Source organism: Melanerpes formicivorus, unplaced genomic scaffold (genome assembly GCF_026170545.1).
Source record: "Melanerpes formicivorus ecotype bairdi unplaced genomic scaffold, bMelFor1.0.p_v2 SCAF_1, whole genome shotgun sequence".
In the NCBI taxonomy this organism is placed as follows: Eukaryota; Metazoa; Chordata; class Aves; order Piciformes; family Picidae; genus Melanerpes; species Melanerpes formicivorus.
Window position 1 is genome coordinate 42,733,412 of NW_027142353.1, and position 22,915 is coordinate 42,756,326.

The window sequence follows — 22,915 nt, forward strand, 5'->3', positions numbered from 1 at the left end:
GTCCACATAAGGCACACAGTAGATTATGAAATCTGGCATAACACAATAATTTTGAATATAATTTTTTCATTGAAACAATCTAACAACTTCTGAGAACATGAATATCACAGCTTCCAACTGAGAGGTAAAAAGGACTAACTCCCAGTACATGAATTAAGGAACAAGATCATAGAAAAAGACGGCTATTTGTCAAAAACAGTCATGAAAAGGCTTTCTGTTGGCTAAAAGACCTTTCTAGGTTAGAGAATAAATACAACTGAAATGTCAGCAGGTACAGGAGAGATTAAATTGTGAAAGTCTTCTGCACCCATGAAATTACTTATAGTCCAGACCTGGCAGGAAAGGCTTTTGTTTGTGTGTGACAGTACATCAACTGTGTCCCTCAGACAGTGTCAGAGAAGATGGGGGATTTAAATAAGTGTATGAAAGTGGCCTTATGAAGAGGGGAGGAACATAAACAAGCCATCTTGAGCCACAAAAAAACCTCTGCAAGAATCAAATAACGAATGGTGGCTCAAAGTGGACCACAGCACTGAAACAGGAAGGTTGTGGAGTCCCCTTCCCTGTAGACTTTCATAGCCCACCTGGATGCATTCCTGTGCAGACTACCCTAAGTGATCCTGCTTTGGCAGGGGGTTTGGACCCGATGGTCTCTTGAGGTCCCTTCCAACTTCTAATATACTGTGATACTGTGATAGTCAGCACTGGAAATGGTTATTTCAATCACTTTCTTTGTGGTTTAGCCATAGAGTTGGTTTTTGGTTTTACTCTACAAATTTCCCAATACTGTGTCACCCTGGAACACTGCAAACAGAGATCATTTCCTAAGAAGACGAGTGGCATGACTTGGGGCCAGAATGCATTAGATCTCTTCAATTTGCAAAGACACCAGAAGCAAGTGAAGTCAGGTAGGTTTGAATTTCCAGGACACAATGAGAAGTTTCTTGTCCAAACCCTGAAAAATCAACACAGTCACAAAGCTACCTTGTCAAAGCCCTCACTGAAAAAAAGAATTAAAAGATACTGCTGCTTCGACAAATGGATTGATTTCTGTTAGCACTTCACATACTGAATATCTCATCCCTTTGAGCTGGGAATATTTCATGCAAAACTTGTAATATTTTAATTTGGACATTTCTGCAGTGCCATATTATAACTACCATCACTGTTAAAAGATCTTGAGTTTCTCTGAGACATTCCTATGAGCCACAGTGTTCTTTGCCCTCTGTCATTCTTGGGAGGCTGAGATGATGCTGTGTACAGCCACTCTACACCTCCCATGACAAGAGCTGTAGGGCAACCACAGCACCTGACACATAACAAGAACACAAGAAATGAAGCAACAAAGACACAACTATACAAGACATTCTAGCAGCATTAGAACTTGTGGGGCTAAAATATTTTACTTTTACAGTTATTTATTTTATTTAAATGTATATTTTTAGAGAGCTTGACTGAGCTGCATCAACAGAGGTGCGACCAGCAGGACAAGGGAGGTGAATTGTGGCGCACAGGAACAGAATAAAATCCGGCACATTACCTTTGTGATAGCAGTGTTACAGTATTACCGTTCTACAGAAATCAATGGCCCTAGAAGTATTTTGATAAGACAGAATGAAAATGCACCAATAAGTGTAAAAGTAAAACTTTCCAAAGTTGGCATCCTGTCTTTAATATTTTCCAGTTACCATTTGCAGGAATGGATAGGGATCACCTGTGGCCTGCAACACAGTTGCAACACAGTTAAAACACTCGATGCACACAGACTAAAACTCTGTCTTTGGTTTGATTGAATTAATTGGACTATGGAATCCTGATTAAAAAAAAACCACCAGAATTTATATAAGTTGCAATCTGTGCCTTTACCAGTATGATAATTTCCTAGGCCAGCAAATTAATTTTTGCAATTAATACTCGTTACTGCAAACACAAGGGATCATTTTGAAAAGCTATAAATCCTTTGGCATTTTGTAAAGAAGGACTGAAATACCCTTTATGTGTCTACACTAACTTGAATCCTTATTTTATAGACAGGAAAATTTGGTAGCTTACAACAGGAAGGACAAGTTTAACCAAATATAGCAGTGTTGCAATTGGTATTTGGTCCTGTCAAGGGAACATGATTTATCTTGTAAATTGAATGAGAATATTTAATAAATGTCATTGCAGGGAAGAAGCTTAAACAATATTACACAAACAAAACTACGTATTCCTCAAGTAAAATAACATCTGTAATAATATGTGTGTATCTTATGGTATAGAAGAATATTTTTTCATTAAAATTTCTGTAGTTTTCACAGGATTTTATTAAGCAAGAGTCCAGTGACACATCTTTTGGTATGGAACTTCTGTACTGACTAAAATGGATTAACAAATAAAAAGGTAATATACAAAATAAATTAGAAATAGCATTCTAAAATCACTGAATCAAAGGTTTTGGTCTGAAAAATGCATTCATATTTTAAAAAAATAATTTTACATTTGACAATGTATTCAAATCTCATCAATGTTGATGGGATAAAATCCTCAAATTTCTCTCCTAACTTAAAACAAATTCATGTACCAACAAGCAACACACATATGCAAGAAGGGAAGTTGAAAGATACCATACATCCAACAACAGGAGGTCTCCAGACACTCTGCCAGGTAAGTTTTCCTATCAGTGCATGATGCCTCCTGTTACAGCCTAAGAGAGATCAACTGGAGCTGCCTGGTCTCCCCAGCATCCTCCCAGGTTCTGGGCAGAGCTCTTTTCCATATTTTACACCAGCTAGGATGCACATGTAGCACCTGGCATTTTTGCAAGTCCTTTAATTCAATCTCTATTGTCTCCGACGTGATGCATGAACTAGGGTTACAGTGGAAAAATACAGAAATTATCTGGGAACTGTACTAGCTTGGATAGTTACAAAAAAACCCCACAAAACAGTAGCTCTTTCTGTGGTTCGAGAGCAGAGCAAAGAGAGGAGGAAATGTGTGACTAACTGTTCCTGAATATACAGAAGACCAGAAAAGAAGCTCTCCTATTGTGGCTGGGGAGTTCACAGATCTGATTCACAGCGTTACAGGGCCCATTTGGCATGCAAAAAGAGAAGATGATGAAAGAAACAGCTACTCATGGAGAAAAAGCAAGACAAAACACACAGAGACGGTTACCCCTGTGAAAGGAAGCATATTCAGGTGTGACCCACAGCCTGGGAAAGGAATAAGGCATTTTATTTTTTCAGTTTCCTAAAATTCCTTCTTACTTAAGTAACTAGAGTACTTGAAAGAGTGTCCTTCATCCCAGCCTTGCAAACATGCCATGAACTCCAGTGTACTATTCAATCTTTTTCAACCCAAGAGGATGGAACAATGTTCTTCAAGATTTTGCTAAAAGCAGATAGCCATATTCTCTCATGATCATATTTTTTTCTCCTCTCACTTTAGAAATTATTATTTAAGCCAAGCAAAAGAGGAAAAAAGGACAACCCAGCTATGCCATTAAGAGTGCACTGGGTATTACCTTCAGCAGGTAATTGCTGAAACCACCACTGATGAAACATTTGCAGATAGATAACTTTTCTGTTAAACTTTCACCTCCTTGAAAATGGTCATATTCAAAGCAGGGATGAAGGAGAATGATTTGCCTTAGGGATCCCCTTGTTGACTCATGTGTTTGGTGTTGAAAATGGCCTGGATCTAAAAGACCACAAAGGTGTTTGATGTTCTTCTTATATCCTTCAGCAAAAAAACCTGGAGAACAATCATTGCTTTGGTGCATTTGCATTTTCAATAACACACATGAAACAAGCTATGCCCTGTCAGTTTGGAACATGCTCTGTCCTGTCTTATATACCCCATGGTGTGTCTCTTCTGGTATGTGTGAAAAGGATGCGCAGGAAGGGGAAGAAATGACCATTGTAGGGGAGAAATAGGACCAGGGCTAAGGGCAGTAGAGGAACATAAATGGAGAAGAGAAAGACACAGGTAAGGATGAAACTATGAACATAGAAATTAAGTAGGCAGATATGAAAAGAGAAAAAACAAAGTGAGAAAAATCATGTAAAATTCAAAGAAAGACAAAAATAAAATAAATTAACCTGATCAACAAAAAGGAGCTGAAAAGAGAAACATGGGATGAATCAGATTGGTGAAATGACAGAAAACAAACCGAAGAAGAAACATGGAAGACAATAACACAAGCTGTATTTAATATTGTTCATGAGACAGACCTTCCAACAATTATTTGTTATGCTGCAGCCCTGTGGATACCACAATATGGATGATGTCTGGCTTCTGAGCAGATCTCTGAGCAGCAGATACAAACAATGGAAGTGATGACCACAACTGTGACTGCCAAGCCAGAGTCTCCCAAGTGGGAAAATGATCCCATAGAAAAATCTGTGATAAAGCAGAGAACTCAATTTCCATTTACTGTCTTCTTCATGTCAAGACAGTTTTCTGCCTTTCCTTTTCTACCATGTTTGATGGATGAATTCCTCCTCCACTACTATCACTGACATCAAATTTGGACACTAGCCTGACAAAAATCTAGGAATAATTTAATCAGATCACGGTAAACAATTCCATGGCAATTCCTCCAGCGCAGAGTAAGGCCCCCTTTCTCCACCAGAAATAAATGACTTCAGATTGTTTTGCTGCCTTCCTGACATGTTACGGCTACCAGCTAAACTGGGAATATATACCTAGGACATGAAATGAATTATGGCCAACTAGTGCAATTCAAAATAAGAAAAAAGCTAGTATACCATCACAGAATCGTAGAATCATTTCAATTGGAAAAGACCTTTAAGATCCTTGAGTCCAGCCATCAACTTAAAGGCCCATTAAACCATGCCCCAAAGTGATGTGTCTACACAGTTTTTGAACACCTTTAAGAACAGCAACTCCATCACCTCCCTGGGAAGCTTATTCCTATGTCTGATTGCTCTTTCAGTAAAGAAAATTTTCCGGATATTCAACCTAAATCTCCCCTGGTGCAGTTTCAGGCCACATCCTCTCATTCTATCACTTGCTAGTAGAGAGAAGAGATCAGTATCTACCTCACTTCAAACTCCCTTCATGTAGTTGTAGAGAGCAATGAGGTCTCCCCCAGGCCTCTTACAAACCAAACAATCTCAGTTCCCTCAGTCACTCCTCACAAGCCACTCCTCAAGACTCTTACTGAGCTTCTTTTGTCCTTCTCTGGACACAGTCCAGCAAAGCAATGCCTTTCTTTTTATGAGTGGCCCAGAACTGAACATAATACTCAAGATGCTAAGTACAGAGGCACAATCACTTCCATATTCCTGATGGCCACACTATTCCTGATACAGGCCAGGATGCTTTTTGGCTTCTTGGTCACCTGAACACACTGCTGGCTCATGTTCAGTCAGCTATCAACCAGCACCCCCAGGTCCTTTTTTGCTGTGCAGCTTTCCAGCCACTTAGCTTCAAATCTGTAGTGCTGCATGTGGTTGTTTGACCCACTGCAGGACCCAGCACTTGGCCTTGTTGAACCTCATACAACTGATCTCAGCCCATCAATCCAGTCTGTCCAGATGTCTTTGCAGAGCCTTCCTACCCTCAAGCAGATCAACACTCCAATCCAATTTGGTGTCATCTGTAAACTTACTGAGGGTGCACTCAGTCCCCTTATTCAGATTATTGATAAAGGTATTAAACAAGATTGGCCCCAAAACTAGCCCATGTTACTGTCCAGCTGCCAACTGGACTTAAGTCTTTTCACCACAACTATTTGGGCTCAGCTATACAGCAATTTTTTTTGCCCAGTGAAGCATTTACCCATCCAAACCCTGAACAACCAGTTTCTTCAAGAGGATGCTGTAGGAGACAGTGTCAAAGGCTTTTCTAAAGTTCAGGTAAAAAACATGAACAGCCTTTCCTTCATCAACTAAGTGGATCCTTGCTGCAGAAGGAGATCAGGTTTGTCAAGCAAGACCTCATTGTGTGAACCCACACTGACTGGGCCTGATCGCCTGGCTGTCCCGCTCTTGATGCATAATGACACTCAATATTATCTGCTCCATGACCTTCCTCAACACCAAGGGCAGACTGACAGGTCTGTAGTTCCCCAGGTCCTCCTTATGGCCCTTCTTTAGACGAGCATCACATTCACCAATCTCCAGTCAGCTGGGACCTCCCTGGATAACCAGGACTGCTGGTAAATGACGGAAAGTGGTTTGGTGAGCACTTCTGACAGGTCCCACAATACCCTTACATGTATGCCACCTGGCCCCACACACCTGTGTATATTTAAGTGGCACAGCAGGTCACTAACCATTTCCTCTTGGATTATGGGGGCTTATCTTTGTTCCACATCCCTATCTTCCAGTTCAGAGGGCTGGGTACCCAGTGAAAAACTGGTCTTACTACTAAAGATTGAGGCAAAGAAGATATGGAGTACCTCATCCTCTTCCTCATCCTTTACCAATGCATCCCCCCTGTATCCAGTACAGGTCAGGGGATGCCCTGCTGGAAGGCAGCTTCACAGAGAAAGACCTTGGAGTGCTGGTGGACAGCAAGTTCTCCATGGGACAACAATGTGCTCTTGTTGCCAAGAGAGCCAATGGTATCCTGGGATGCATCAAGAAGGGTGTGTCCAGCAGGTCTAGGGAAGATCTTCTACCTCCCTACTCTGCCTTGGTGAGACCACACCTGGAAAATTGTGTCCAGTTTTGGGCTCCCCAGTTCAAGAAAGATAGAGAACTGTTGGAGAGAATCCAACAGAGAGCCACGAAGATGTTTAGGGGACTTAAGCATCTTCCCTATGAAGAGAAACTGAGATTCCCTGGGGCTGTTTAGTCTTGCGAAGACTAAGAGGGGATGTCATCAATGTGTATAAATTGAGGGGTGGGTTTCAAGTCCCAAGGGCACTTCAGACTGTTCCTAACCCATTTCAGAGTGAATCTGTCTAAGCCATGAGCTGACAGCTTGGCCAGCTGTTGTGGCAGATGGTGTCAAAGGCTTTGCTGAAGTCCAGGTAGACTACATCCACATCCACCAGCCGAGTAACCTGATCGTAAAAGCAGATCAGGTTGGTCAAGCATGACCTGTGCCTCCTAAATCCATGCTGGCTGGGCCTGATCCCTTGGCCATCCTGTAGGTGTTGTGTGGTTGCACTCAAGGTGACCTGTTCCATAACCTTGCCTGGCACTGAGGTCAGGCTGACAGGTCTGTAATTTCCTGGTTCCTCCTTCCAGACCTTCTTGTGGATGGGCATCCCATTGGCCAGGTTTCAGTCATTAAGGACCTCTCCACTGAGCCAGGACTGCTGATAAATGATGGAGAGTGGCTGGCTCTGTTTCCAGCTATTTCAGTATAAAATGTTTAGAAAGATTTCTCATCCACATAAGCAGGAAAAATGAGGGATAGCAATACTGAGAAATTGTGGCAATTCATGGTATGCTATCAGATCTCATTATTTTCCATGGATGTCCTTACTACATCCATTAAACCACTCAAACAGTGTTTGGAATCGCAATGCATCTCTGAGGCCCTGTGGTGTGGGCAATGCCTATGTATAGTACCCAGGTATTTGCCCAAGTCAGGGCTTATTAGCAGTTAGGCTCAAAACAAAACCATCAGATTGGTCACGTTGATGCTCAACAGTAACATTCCCAGTTCCTTTAAAATATGTATTAATAATGATGAATCATTGGTAAGGATGACCCTAAATTAAAGAGGCACAGTACAAGGCTTTTCTATAATCAAGGAAATTACTGTTATCTAGAGACACAAAACAGCCACATTTAATTTTGCATTCTGCATTTTATCCCCAAGAAATACTAACTGCATTACACTCCCTCCTTAGCCCCATTGTGTGTTGCCATCCAACACATGTCCATCATAAACAATGAATACAAACATCAAGTGAAGAGTAAGGGCAATTTCCTGTGGTTGTTTTACAATCAAGATATTAAAATGTGACTACCCTGCAGAGTTTAAACAATGTGCTTGTAATAAAATCGATGCCTTAGTATGTAATCAGAAGTCAAACAAAAAGTTTGACATGCTTAATGCAGCATTCATATGTAAAATGTCTGCAGTGGAAACAGCCCAGCCCTCCAATTTCAGTCTTTGTTCCAGGCCAGGTGCCTCTGAACATGTGCTGAAGTCTCCATCAAAGGACTGAGAATTTCTTCATGGAAATGATGTGAAACCTAGACTGGCTCTGTGCAGGCAGAAATGCTCTAGAAGTCCATTAGAAGACAGACTCTGGTTGATCATGCATGGGGACATTTTGAAATGTATCTCAGTTATCCTGCCCATTCTTCAATTAACTGAACAACTCCACACAGTTCCTGTACGATGCTAAAGACATTTACCACAGCATTTGACATTTTCCTAACATTAGAAATATCCCATGGACACCCACAATTTTCCTAAACAAAAGCAGTCTGACAGAATACAGCCATGCATTTTTACCCATCTTACTGGCCTTGGATCTTCATAACCACTCAAGGAAGTGCAAAGGATGACAGAAGTCAGGGCTCCAGAATTTGCACTGAATCACCAGACTGATGTGTGAAAAGGCAAGCACCACAGGGATGGGAGGGATAACACAGCCCAGGATGGAGAGGCAGGTGGGGGAAACTTGGAGAAGGGTTGAGAGAGAGGCCAACGTGGGGGACACGAGTAGAGCAGGACAAAACAGAGGCCACAGGGAGAGGAAAGGGAGGATGGTGACAACAGCCACAGGCCAGCAGTCAGAACAGCCTGAGAGGAAAGGCCAGCAGACAGCATGTGGGCCAGGAAAAAGCTTCAAGCCAGCCAGGCAGGTGGGGTTAGTTGTTCCCCCAAAGGCAAGTCGGCATCACCAGCTCAGCAGGCAGGGATCCAGCAGCCATGGGCATCTCTCTGCACCCATTTGAGTGCAGAATCAGGACCTCTATGTATGTATTCACTTGAGGGCAAAGTCTACTAGCATTCACCCCAGCCATTTTAAAACATCCCAGTTGCTGAGAGTCTCCCTGACGAAGCAGCGAGGAGTCCAGGCTCTGCACCACAATCAGCACCACAGTATAAGCGAGGCTTTAAAGGCCCAGAATAAATTCAGTTTATAAACTTAAAAATTATTTGTATCTTTGACTGAAGGGCTGCAATCTTTGTTCAAGCCTGAAAGATATTAAGCAACTGCTTGAGGATAACCATTAGTTAAAATAAAAGCACACACACCATACATCACATCTCCCCTGCTATTCAGTATTCACTAACAATTCTTTGGGAGTTTAATCTGCACACACAGATCAGTGAATATCAAAAATGGATTGGTACCTGCTTTGTAAGTCGTTCAGGTGCAATTTGCCTACATAATGGGTGGCTGATGAGACAGTGATGATCCTAGCGTTGTCACTGTGCGTTCCTGATTGCTTCAGTATATCCAAGAGGAGGTTAGTCAACAAGAAGTGTCCCAAGTAGTTCAAACCAAAGTGCTCCTCAAACCCATCTTCTGTCTTCCTCTCAGGGACCAGCATCACCCCAGCTGGAGGAGAAAGTAGAAGTAATACCTGTTGATTAATTTCAGGGAAGCAACAAGCTAGAAGGAGCATGGCTCTCCTGCTGCTGAGTGTAAATATGGCATTTAGAGCAAGGAGCGAAGTTTAAAGCAAAAACTGACTGATTCTTGACGAGAAAAGTGTCAAAACTCCAACTTCAGGGTCTTTTTATCCAGAAAACAGGCAGACTTACTCTCTCCCTGCAGACCTGTGAGGATGAGTTTGTGAAGAGTGTTTTGAAGACATTAAAAGCTGAGTTAGCTCATTGCTAACATGCTGGAATGCAATGCTGGAGATCCATAACAATAATTGATCTGTCTAGAATAGGTGGTAGCTGGGTGATTCCAAGAAGATTCCCTCCATCAAATTGCTCAGAGCAGTGGAGGCAAGACCAGGCTAAGCAGCAGATCTGCTTTCCCAGACAGATATCTGATGAGTCCTGGCTAGAGTTTAAAGATCTGTTGAGTCTTCAGCTGAAATCTGCAATTTCTATCTCACTTCTGTGAGAAAAGATGTAGTAAATTTACTCAATATATCTTAATTATTGTGCTTACAAGCAGCTGCATATTGAATGAGGTTTTGAATGTTTATTTTGGCAATACTTTTGCATGTATTTCTACAAACCACAATTTTCAAACTCAGTGCCTAAAATAAGTATTCTCATCCCTAACATGAAATGTTGATTTCAGCATTTTGCAGAGAATCCTGAGCTCATGCATAAATTATACTGTGTACTGAGGCTGTGTGGGGGATAGCTATCCAGCTCGATCACCATGTGGAACTCAACATTATAAATTATTCTTATTTTATTAATATTTAATTATTGTACAAGTGGACCTGACCATTGTGTTCTTAATGTAGATGAACAAGGTTCACGGAGAATAATGTTATAGGCCATTTGTCTTCTCTCTAAAACACATGAATATGATAGAGGCAGAAAGGCCACCTCTGTCATAGACATGAGAGAGTGTCATCTTAATCTTTGTGCTACTTCATATGCCCATTAAAAACCCTTTAACATTTCATTTCTTGACGTCAGACTGATGATGCTGTATTAAATTATCATTTTAAATTGCACATGCTGTGCACCTCTTTGGTGGGGGTCCCACCACCCACCAGTCCTTCTTTGTTACTGCCACTTGGACTGAGGAGAAGGCATTTTCAGGATGTTTTTAGCACAGCAACACCCATAGCAAATGCATGATTTGCCTACAGGCTGGCTACCGCTTAATAGGCCTGCATGACAAAGAAATAGCTGGCCATGTGTGAGTGCAGAGTAAAACATGGGCATTTTTTAGAAGTGGACACTAGCCATTTCAGTGCTAATCTCTACTGGTTGTAGAGACTACAGTTTTATACATGAGAAAGCTGGGAAAAGAGCAGTGGTGAAAGAATTTAATACACTGCAGATGACAAAAGAAAGTGATGGTGAGGGGGTACAGCATAAGAGGAAGGAACGAGAGGAAGGAATGAGAGAAGACAACAGTAAACAAAAGGGTTGGGTGTAACAGTGCATCCACATACAAAGAACCTAAGACTGAACTTGAGTGATGCTGTCCGATAGCACAATGAAAGAAACACAACAAAAATTACATGACAGGGCTCTACAGAAGCTCTGACTGGCATCTTCTCTGTCACAACCCTAACCCTAACCCAGATCCCACACTATGATGGGAAAACTCAGCTTCCATGTGTGGTTTAACTGCAAGTCAAATCTCAACTTTAACAAGAGAAAAGCACAAATCAGAGAGCATCTGTTCAAGTGTGCCATTGTATTCTCCCTCCTCTGCAGCACTTACTCTGATGCATAGTGCAACCACTTATGGAGTTGGACACAGTTTTTCATTCCCTTCATAATCTGCATATGTGATATATGACGTCCATAACAGTGGCTGGAACTGCACCAGCATGAAGGTTATTAACAGACATAAATGTAAGACAAGCCCTGTTGTGACTTTCTTGTTTTCTGTGAAGGAAGGATGAGAAGGTCAACAAACCCCAACCTCTCAGATCAAGTTTCAGCCTACTACACTCTAAGTTTTAGTAAAGACAGAGCTTAGCATAAGCTGTTGTAGGGCAGATGGGAACATTGCTGCATCTCCAAGGACTGGTCTGGTACAAAAAAAACCAATTTGCATCTCTGTAAGGCTCACTCTATGCTCCAAAGCTCTGACACTTGGAAAAAGTCAGGAAGAAGTTTGCCAGAGGTTTATTTGCAGCAACAGTGGTAAAATGCAAGTCCAAGAAAAGACAGCCAACATAAAACAGCCCTGGCACAGCAAAGATGATGTGAACCCTAAACACTGATTCTGAATCTGTCTGGGCTGCTGCAAGGCTTGCTATAGGAATCCTTCATGTACACAGACACATAAGCTGGCTGAGTCTGATAGAGGGATGGAGGAATCACTTCAGAGAGAAGTGTGATAGGGGGCTGCTACAGCCATTCAGCTTTGCATAATAATCTGAAGGCAAACATGGGGAGGCTGCCACCACTTACATCAGCCCAAAGGAGTCTGTGCTACAGGAACTGCTCTCTCAACCTCCAGAGATGAGTGGGAATTCAAGGGAACATAGAGGTTTTGCCCTCCACCCCAATTAGTCTCCACCATCTGTGCAGCACATCCTGGAAGCAAAAGGCAGATCTGAGCTCAGGTGTTTTGGTTTGGTTTGGGGTTTTATCTTTTTTTTTTTTTTTTTCATTAGAAGTTGGAAGAGATGGCCAAAGATCATCGGGTCCAACCCACCTGCCAAAGCAGTATCACTTAGGGTAGTCTGCACAGGAATGCATCCAGGCAGGTTTTGAATGCGTCCAGAGAAGGAGGCTCCACAACCTCTCTGGGCAGCCTGTTCCAGTGCTCCACTCTCAACTCACAGGTTGAGAGACAGAAAAAATTTCACTCATGCAGTGCACAACTGTTAAAAAGACACATTGCCAAAAATTATTTTGCTCATCCTTGAGGAGCTTCCTTTAAGAAAAATTGTGGTTAAGTCCTTAAGCGGGCACAATCACCTCATTTCTATTTGTTACTACTACAATTCCCTTTCTGTCTTCAGGAACCGGTCAGGTAATATTAATCCAAATCACTCTTAGAGGCCTTTTTTTTTTTTTTTCTTTTTTAAGACTCTCATCTTTGAGGTGGTTCATATGAAGACTATGAAAAAAATCTTGCCCTGCAACTGAGGGCAGTTTCTCTTATTTGAGCAGAAGCCATTTTAATTCACCGAGAATAAGCATACAAAGGAATACCCAGCAGGCAGCTGCATCTGGCTGCTTCTCTGACAAAAGGGAAAGCGTAGCACCAAGCTCTCTTTTTTAAATTATTAACTACCTAACATTCAGTGGATAATAAAGGTGGCATGCTACTGATTTTCTTCTGTCATAGGATCATAGGATATTAGGGGTTGGAAAGGACCTTTGAAGATCGTCAAGTCCACCCCTCCCTGCCAGAGCATCTGGAACAGAGAATCTAGAACAGGTTGCACAGGAATGCATCCAGATGGGTCTCAAAAGTCTCCAGAGAAGACTTCACAACCTCTCTGGGCAGCCTGTTCAGTGCTCTGTGACTCTCACAGTGAAGAAGTTCCTCCTCATGTTAAGGTGGAACCTCCAGTGCTCTAGTTTATATCCATTATCCCTTGTCCTATCACAGCGTGCAATGGAGAAGAGTCTGTCCCCTCCTTCTTGACACCCAGACCTCAGATATTTATAAACACTAAATCTCCTCTCAGTCTTCTCCAGACTAAAAAGCCCCAGGTCTCTCAGCTTCTCCTTATAGGGCACATGCTCCAGTCCCTTCATCATCCTGGTCGCTCTCCATTGGACTCTTTCCAGCAGATCCCTGTCCCTCTTGAACTGGGGAGCCCAAAACTGGATGCAATATTCCAGGTGAGGTCTCACCAGGGTGGAGTAGAGGGGGAGGAGAACCTTCCTCAATCTGCTGGACACACTCTTCTTAATGAACCCTGGGATCCCACTGGCCTTCTTGGCCACAAGGACACATTGCTGCCCCATGGATAACTTGTTATCCTAGGTCCTTCTCCATGGGGCTGCTCTCTAGCAGATCACCTCTTAACCTGTACTGGTACAGTACATTATTCCTTCCCAGATGCAGAACTCTGCACTTATCCTTGTTGAACCTCATTAGGTTCCTCTCTGCTCAGCTCTCTTGTCTGTACAGGTCTCACTGAAACATCATCATCATCTTTACTCAAGAACCTCAAATGTAACTGAAAGAATGAAAGCTGCTTTTGGTTTTCATTCTTCCAATTAATCCAATATTATTTGAAACATTTTTTAAAAGTTTGTTTGGTTTACCTCACCTCTTCATGATAAACTAAGACTGATTTTTCTTATCCTTCTGTTTTGGAATTCATACAACCCAGCCTCCTTTCTACCTCATGAGTACAGCCACGCAGGGTGACCCATGTCACTTAACAGTGTCAGAACTGCTCTTCTCTGCATACCCATACACCAAAATATCTATGGGTGGATCCACCTACATATAAAATAGTATAGCCCACCTTCCCCCTGAACAGGAACAGCTACAGTTGAGGGCACATCTCAGTAACCTTACAGCAGTATTCTCTGACTAGGTTGCCTACACTTGATTGCTTGTTACAGGTAGACTATGCTACCTCAGAATATGCCTGTCCTGTGGATCTCTCCTGGCTAGTGAGCAGTGAGAAGATGAAACACCTTATTAGAAGAACTGCCCCTAGAAGTGCCTGCTGGTTGCACAATGGTACCCATGTAACTGCTTTATTATAGGTGTACCTTGTCTGGGCTGCAGAGAGGTGAATTTATAGCACTGTGGCAACACACTGCTTACTAAAGTGCATTAGTGACCCAGAGCCCAGTGCCTCTGGTATGCTGCACACCTACTTGTATCTCAGAAGTTTTGAGTCAAGACAGGACCACACAAAAAACCCAGATAAATAAGATATGAAAAGCTGAAAAGGCAAAAATACAAATAGTTAAGAACTAAAACATAAGAATACAAATGAAACTTGACATAGCTTCTACCATCCTATTTCTTGTCTCCCCACAGTGAGGTCAGACTCTTGCATTTCATAGTATCTTCTGGAGCTCCATATGTGTGTATATCCAGTTTTCTAAAGCAAACTGGAAGGAAACTGAAGCAAGGCAAGGAATTTTACTCCATGGCATAATGATGACACCTAGAGTCCCTATCAATGCATTTGACCCTTGGAAAGATGCAAGGACATCTGCTGTTAGCCTGTCTGATGTCAGCAGTAGGACAGTGTCCTGTGCATGGATATTCCCTGGTAGGGACCAGCTGTCATGAAAACAGGTTTGATAAAGAGCAGGCAGTACCAGGACCCAGCCATCAGCTGCAAAGTGCTGTGTGGTTGCACTCAAGATGACCTGTTCCATAATCTTGCCTGGCACTGAGGTCAGGCTGATAGGCTCATCCAACCAGCTCTTCTTGTGGATGGGCACCATGTTGGCCAGCTTCCAGTCTACTGGGACCTCTCCAGTGAGCCAGGACTGCTGAAAAATGATGGAGAGTGGCTTGGCCAGCTCATCTGCCAGCTCTCTCAGCACCCTAGGATGAATTCCATCTGGTCCCATGGACTTGTGGGGATCCAAGCGGCTTAGCAGGTCTCTAACTACTTCCTCCTGGATCACAGGGGAACTATACTGCTCCCTGACTCGGAGGCCAATTGTCTGGAAGACAATCTGTCCTGCTATTAAAAAGGGAGGCAAAGGAGGTGTTAAGTACCTCTGCCTTTTCCTCATCTTTTGTTACCATGTTTCCATCTGTGTCCACCAAGGAGTGGAGGCTGTCCTTGCCCCTCCTCTTGCTATTAATATATTTATAGAAGGATTTTTTGTTGTCCTTCACAGCAGAGGCCAGTCTAGGCTCTAAATGGGCTTTTGCCTCTCTAATTTTTTTCCTACGTGACCTAGCAACATCCTTAAACATACTGTGGGTTTCCTCACCTTTCTTCCAAAGATGATTCACCCTCTTTTTTTTCCCTTAATTCCTTTGGTAGTTCATTGCCCATCCAGGCTGGCAATCTGCCCTGGCCTTCAGGCACATTGGCACAGCCTGTTCCTGCACCTTCAAAAACTCTTTCTTGAAGCAGGTCCAGCCCTCTTGGACCCCTTTGCTTTTAAGGGCTGTTTCCAAAGGTACCTTCTGAGCTAGTTCCTGAAGTAACCTGAAGTCTGCCCTCCAGAAGTCCAGAGTGGAGGTTTTGTTGCTGCCCCTCTTAGCTGAACTGCATATTGAAAACTCAATTATTTCATGGTCACTGGACCCTAGACAGCCTCCAGCCACCACATCTCCCACCAGCCCTTCCCTATTTATAAAAAGGAGGTCAAACAAAACTTTACCCCTGGTAGGCTCATGCAGCAACTGGGATGAGAAGCTGTCCTCCATACACTCTAAGAATCTTCTAGACTGCCTCCTCTCTGCTGTGTTAAGTTCCCAGCAGATATCAGGCAGGTTAAAATCACCTGATAAGAACAAGGTCTCACGATCTTGAGACAGCCTCTAGCTGCCTATAGAATAATTCATCAGCCTCTTCATCCTGGTTGGGTGGCCTATAACAGACTACAACCAGGATGTCAGCCTCCTGTCTCCACAGGAGTCTGCCTGAGCCTCTGCTCCAGCACTGAGCAAGCTCTTGCCTCCTGCTCATTTGCAAGGGACTCTGCATCACCTATTGCCATTTCTGGCTTCCTGAAAACTTCCCCAACTTCCCATGTTAGGCAAAGTGCACAGCATTGCCAAAGCCAAGGACAGTGTGCAGCTTCCCAGCCAAAGTTCTGGGCCACATTCCCCTCCTTCTGTTAGCCCCAGAATTCAGTGACCATATCCTGATCTTATCAAGGAACAGTATGTAGGTAGAAAGGAGGGGAGAGGTTCAGCCTCAGATGTTCATATCAGCTTCATCTGCCTCTGCGTCCTGGCAAAAGACACTCCAGATCCTTTCTGTCTGAATCTCATAGATCTCATTCCACATCCTGCAGGCATCTTCCAGGGTTAGGGTTCACAGCCTGGCCTACTCTTTTCTCATTCCTGGAGGCTGCTTTCCTTACAGGGCCACAATCTGTGGCTCTGAGACTTCCATCAGCTTCCTCATACTCTTTTCAGCATCAATCAATTACAATACAGAGTTAGATGGCAATTAAATCCTATATTACACCAACGTCAATGACCAAATTAGACAGATTCCAATCATGTCCCCACCACGGGGTGATAATTTTCATCTTTGTTACACATCAGTAAACCAACAAAAAAAACTCAGTCAAGAACTCACTCACTGCAAGAAAAGGTCCAGTCAGCTTGTACGTAACTAGTCCTGGAGGTAGGAACTCAATCTTCATGAATCATGTGGCATCTAAGCACTTGCAAACTCTGGACCTCTCCTGGAGTGCAGACTAATGTCTCCCCAGATTCCTCCCCCTATTCTTGCACTCTTATTAATTTCCTCATATTGAACAAGAGTATATGCTCAGCCATAGTTTAATTCTGTTTATAAGTTTGTCAATCAGCAAACTCAAATGTTTTATCATCAGGTTTCCCCATCCTAATGGCTGCCACTTGACAGTCCTGTTGCCCCCAATCAGTTCTTTGCTACAACTTTTGCTGTCTCTTCCTTATAACCTGCCAGTCTTTAATGCCTTTTCTATTTCAGTTCTCCAAAGTCAGGCTTCTCATATAGATCTGCCTTTCTTGAAAGGTACAGTCTTGTCCCATCTGTATTCAAATGAGAGTTCTTCCTCTTTCATGCTACAGCTTTTGTCTGCACTTACAGAGAGATGTAGTCACTAGCCACTTGTGGTCACCAGCCACATCAGCTCACCAGACATGTCTGGAGAGATATTTACGTCCTGATAGTGCTGAAATCTTATCTCAGCTCCATAGTCATGTTCCAACGGTATATCAAGGTAAAACCCAGACACCCGCCACCTCCCATCCACCTCTCCCCACTCTGTAGACTGCTTTTCATAGGATAGAAACTTGTTCTGAAGATCAAGCTCCCAGTATGGACATTGAAGTGTTCAGGAGGAGTCTGAAATAAACCACAGTGCACATCTCCACCTGAGCTCAGAGGCAGCTCTACAGGGCAGACATGATACTGGTGCTCAGTCTTGGTGCCAATGCTTTTGACTGCACACAGTACTTTTCACCATGGTTCATTCCAGCAGAAATGCCTGCTCAGTCTTGACGGAGGACACACTTGGTACAGGCAAAATCTTTAGCAATTAAATTATAAAGAAATTTTTCAAACTGCAGGCTTTTGACTCAACTCATCATGGGACTATTCATTGGGTAGCAAAAGGCACAAACGCTTCTAATACAAAATCAACATCTTGGATGCATTCAAGTCCCCATTCCAAATTGTGATAACTCAAAGATGTTTTACTTATCATTGTTGGAAACAGATAAACTCTTTTATCTGATACTGAAATAAAACCCAAAACCAGCAACAAAGTCTTAAGGGAATATTTGCTATGGAAATTCCTAGCCCAAACATTAAAAGTTTGGCTAACTAGTAAGGAACTGAAAATTGAGTAATGTCGACTGCTAGTGCTCCCAGATCCACCTATTATGTCCACAGCGGTGAGGTGGACTTTATTAGCTGTGCCAAAGAAGATAAAACCATGCATCTTTCCAGCAAAGACAAGCTCTTCCTTTGTCAGCATTTTAATGAAAATGAACTAGAAAATGAAGACAATCCTGAGAACAACATCCAAATCTCAGTATCTTCATCAAACTGAGCTGGCTGCAATACCTCCTTAAGAGCATATTCACTTTCTGATTCAATGTCATGATGCTAAGAGAGAACAAAGAAAGGAGAGGCTAGTTCCTTGGAAGATGCATCAATTAAAAAAAGAAAAAAAAAAAGAAAAAAGAAAATTAAAAAAAAAGCTTCATAACTGGGGTGCTTTTTTTTACAGTAAAATAAATCAGAGCATTCATAATTGTATCTGTCTTAAAAAAAAAAAAAACAAACAAACAAAAAAGCACCACAACTTCTTTCTAAAAATATGCTCTAAAAATATGCTGATAAGTTATTTGAGTTGGCACAATGGTGAGTTAAGCCACTCACAATCAGAAAAATGGGAAAGTCAGTTTCACCTTTCTAATTCAATAAGAAGTTCTCTTAAAACAAAAAGTTTTGGTTTTCAATTTACATTAAAAATATTTTTTTAATAAAAGCTATGAAAGGATTAGGTAAGAATAAAGCACATCTTACTCCTGAGTTTCAGAAAAAAAGGTGGCAAATGTTCCACACACTTAAGGTGAACCAGTTGGATTTTCTAAGCCATCAATAGCTGAATTTTATATCTGTCTTTCATGCATAAAACATTCACATTCATGGCATGAAAGAAAATGGGTCAAGAACCTGCAGCATGTGGAGTCTGAGATACTTCCTTTTTCACAAAGTGTTTGATATCATAGACAGAAAAATGTTTGGAAATAATTAGAAAGACAAAGATAGTATCAAATAAAAGTTTAAAAGTCAGAAGTAGCCTACTCCTCTAAGTTACTAGTTTTAATAAAAACAATCCATTTACAAAAACACCTTTATATAGGATACATATTCTGACAAACAAGAATGCTATTCAAGCATAATAAAAGCTCTAGCTGATGATTGCTGCTAAAAATCTGGGTGCTAAGTAAATGTTGATATTGCACAACCCCCTGTTGCTCTGAACAATCAGGGTTGGATACTGCCAGCAGTATCATGGTGCCCTAACACACATGCCCAGACAAGTTATTTCCAAGTATCCAAGAGCAGTGTGTGATCAGTGTTTCTATGAATCACCTAGTTTTGCCCAATTATCCATTTTAAGGCAATCCCACCACCACCTCAAATTATCTTTCATAGCTCTAAATATCTCCTAAAGGCTCTCCCATGATGTCTAGTATCTGTCATCCATTACATAGAAGTAAAGGGTCACTTACTCTTCTTCTTGATCTCCTCTTTATCCCTGTCCCACTGCACTTTCTCTGTCTCAGTTTTGCTTGCATATTGCTCTAATTTGTCTTTGATGAAGGATAAAAATGAAACATGATGCTGTAAGGAAGACATTGGAACAAGATTCTTGAGATAACAGATCCTAAATTGACCATAGCCTTCCTCTGTGGCTGCAGGAGAAGCATTGTTTTTCATGACATTTGAGTTCAACTGGGGTCAACAGCAGCCCTCCTCAATAACTTTCACTCAAGGCCTTCTTCAGTGAATTTCCATTCTTTCCTTTTCATCTTATAGTCTGTGTAGCCTGCAACTGCTACAGAGAGGAAAGCTCGTTCTTATCTAATGAAATGGGACAGGATCTTTTTGTTGACATCACTGTGATAATGTAACTAACTACTGTTAAGCCTAATTAATAACACCTATGAATATCTAGGTACTTATAAAACTGTTTGGGTTTGATATATCCACTTGTTACTATCCCTCAAATCTCATCACCTCTTCTGATGGATCTGATCCTGCAAATACACAAACATGAGAATCATTTAGTATGTGATCAAACATGACAGTATCCATGGGATTATGCAGATGGGTCCCTGGAAAGGATTATGGCTGGACTGTGTGCAAGTAACACAAAGAAATATATATATTTCACATACGTGCCTACAGATACTTTTGCTGTCCACTAGGAACTAAAGACTTACTCATTACTTACAGAGACTTACTCGTTCTATCAAGAGACTAAGACTTCTCAGATTATTCCTGCAGTATGAAATATGAACATTGGAATTAGTCAGCAGTTCAAAAATATTGATTTTAAATTGGTTTCAATGTGGAATATGTTGACTGTAATCTGTCTAAAATAGGCTAATAATATCCTGAAATCTCTACGTTCTTTTTGTGTTTGTTTGCATGCCAAGGAATATACTAAATGCCCTTGTCATTTTCTCCCTCTCCTTTCTTAACCCGTAGCCAAAATCACAAACTATTTAGTGAACTGAAACAGAGAAGGTAGTTGGTATTTCATGGCTGATTAAAAGTGTGTGTGTTTAGCATCCGTAGGTATTCTGCTGGCACTGAAAATGTGATTTTAGTGTTAGCGCTCGTGTTTTTCAGATGTTTAAGTGCTGCAAACAATGTACAAATAAAAACATTAATTACAATGTGCTGAGAAAAATTTCTAGCACACAAAGTTACTGACTTCAAATTAGAAAAATCCTGTCTGGCATGAAACAGTGACTAGTGCTCCTGGAATTTTATGAAGTATTTTGCTACCTGTCCCTTTTGCTACAACAGAAAGATAGTAGACTTTCTAACAGCAAGTTAGAAACATATTAAATAACCCTAGTGTGCATGCTGCAATTTGCTAAATGCTTTTCAGCTGTACAAAGACATAGTACTTTGCAAAAACAAAACCAAAAAATTGGCACCTACTTGCTAATTAGCATACTAGAAGACCTATTTTCCTGACCTTCTGCCAGATTAAGTTTTCTGAACTGCTTGTACTGCATCCATCTTTCTGTGGATCATAGTTCAGCTTATTTTTCTTTTCTTTTTTTTTTTTTTTACAGAGAATAAATTTGTTTTCTGTGTCATACCATTTGTCTCCTTTTAGCATTAGACCATCACATAAAAAATAAAACCCAACCATGAAAAAAAAAGTTTATATAATGCTCTATTTGCATCTTTAATGTTTTGTTTATTTTAAAACCCAAGAGCTGAGCACGCACATTACTGATGCAGAAAGCATAGTAATGAACGACGGGCCTTTATTTTTCAGCTGAAATAATGAGTGCATTCAACCAAATTTTTCCTTTTACATTAGAAATTAGAAAGTTAAATGTGTATGTTAATACCAGCTATAACAAAAAGAGAGGAGGCGACTTCAGTTCACTAATCTCCATTTTGAACTCTCTCAATGTTCACATAAAATTTCTTTGTGTGACTTGGGTGTCTAGCTGTAGGAGAATACTTTGAAACTCAGGATTTTACTATTAATTTTATTTTTACCTAGACCCTTGAGATAAGCAGGTTATGCAGAACAAGTGATAGAGATATATATTTTTTTTTTTAAATCACCAGTGTTCTGGAAAACTGCTGAACTTCATAATGATCTTAGGTCATACATAGTATTGATTATTTAGATTATTTACCTAGCACAGTAATTCCTGTGAAATCACCTGTCTTGACTAATATTTCAATGTTAATTTCATAGTTTGCATTACTGTAACATACTGGAACTTTCTTCAATTCATCTTGAAATGTTTGGATTTTTGATAGGTTCACATAAGTCCACCACAAATATCATCTACCTTCACATACATACAGAATACATATCCAAGGAGATAAGATGTGGGAAGATCAATAACATAGAGACATGATTGTATCAATCAATTTAAAATATTTTGGTTTAAAGCAATTAAATGATACTAATTTATTGTGCAAAAAAAAAATCAGTGTGACCATATCTGGCAATTTTACATTAAATGTAATAAAAGGGCACAGAATTCTTGGTCCTATGAACATAGAGAGGAAAATTTTTACTAGGTTGCCAGTTTGATTGTGAAGTCATGAGGCTCACACAAAAGTCTGACTTTCAAAACTAATAGGAGGCTTTCCATTAGCCCAGACAGACTTTGGGACAGACTCTCAAAAGTATGTGACTCCCTCTAAATGCATTTTGCAGATGCCTGGACCACAAGCTCTTCCTCATATGCTTAAGAAGTAAAAATACCTCTTCGTATCAAAAAACACTAAAGCTTCAAGACCTGTAAAAAATAGAAAAGTACTAAGCGATACTAAGAAACCTACTATTCTAGACAAATATGCTGAGACATAAGAAAACCATGTTCTTATGAGGTGTCCTGCAAGACATCTAATTGTCATGCAAAATGACATCCTATTGACACCACCATTTTCTCACAGGAAGTGTACACACTCACTGACAACACACCCAACAACTCATTCCCATCAGACATTAAATATTGCAAACATTGTCCTCTTCCAGACACTCAAGGTCATGTCTAGGGCATCATGCAGTGAAGGCAGTGGAACTGGCAACTGTGATGAGGCTTTTCAATGAGTAGTGCCTCCATCCCTGATGTCCACAGTGGAATGAATCTTAGTGCATTGAATTACAGTTAAAAAAAAAAAAAAAAGACACACACCCCCTCCCCCCCCCAAAAAAAAAAAAAAAGGGAAAGAGGAAGGGAAAGGGAAAAGGAAAACCCTAGCAGTTAGCAAAAAGATCAGCATTTGTCTTAGGAGGTACTCAACACTGATGGAAAGCCAAGAGAACTTGTTTTTTTGCATCAGGCCATTTCTCCTCCATTAGACATGTCCATTTTCTTCATGTGTTCCAAGAAATCACTTGGACTTTTACTACAAATCTAGCAATAAAACTAAAGTTTGTTGCTACAGACTATTTACAAGAGTAAATAAAAAAGACTGAAAAAACC

At 41.1% G+C, this 22,915-nt stretch overlaps 1 protein-coding gene across 2 annotated transcripts in view; it reads right to left on the reverse strand.

The window, feature by feature from the left end:
* The window catches only part of DHRSX (dehydrogenase/reductase X-linked), a 186,259-nt gene that overhangs the window by 44,661 nt on the left and 118,683 nt on the right, over window positions 1–22,915 (reverse strand). For both annotated transcript variants that reach the window (XM_068141540.1, XM_068141531.1), the window contains one exon: window positions 9,280–9,487. In XM_068141540.1, the coding sequence (XP_067997641.1) occupies window positions 9,280–9,487 (208 nt within the window). The remainder of the gene's footprint in view (window positions 1–9,279; window positions 9,488–22,915) is intronic.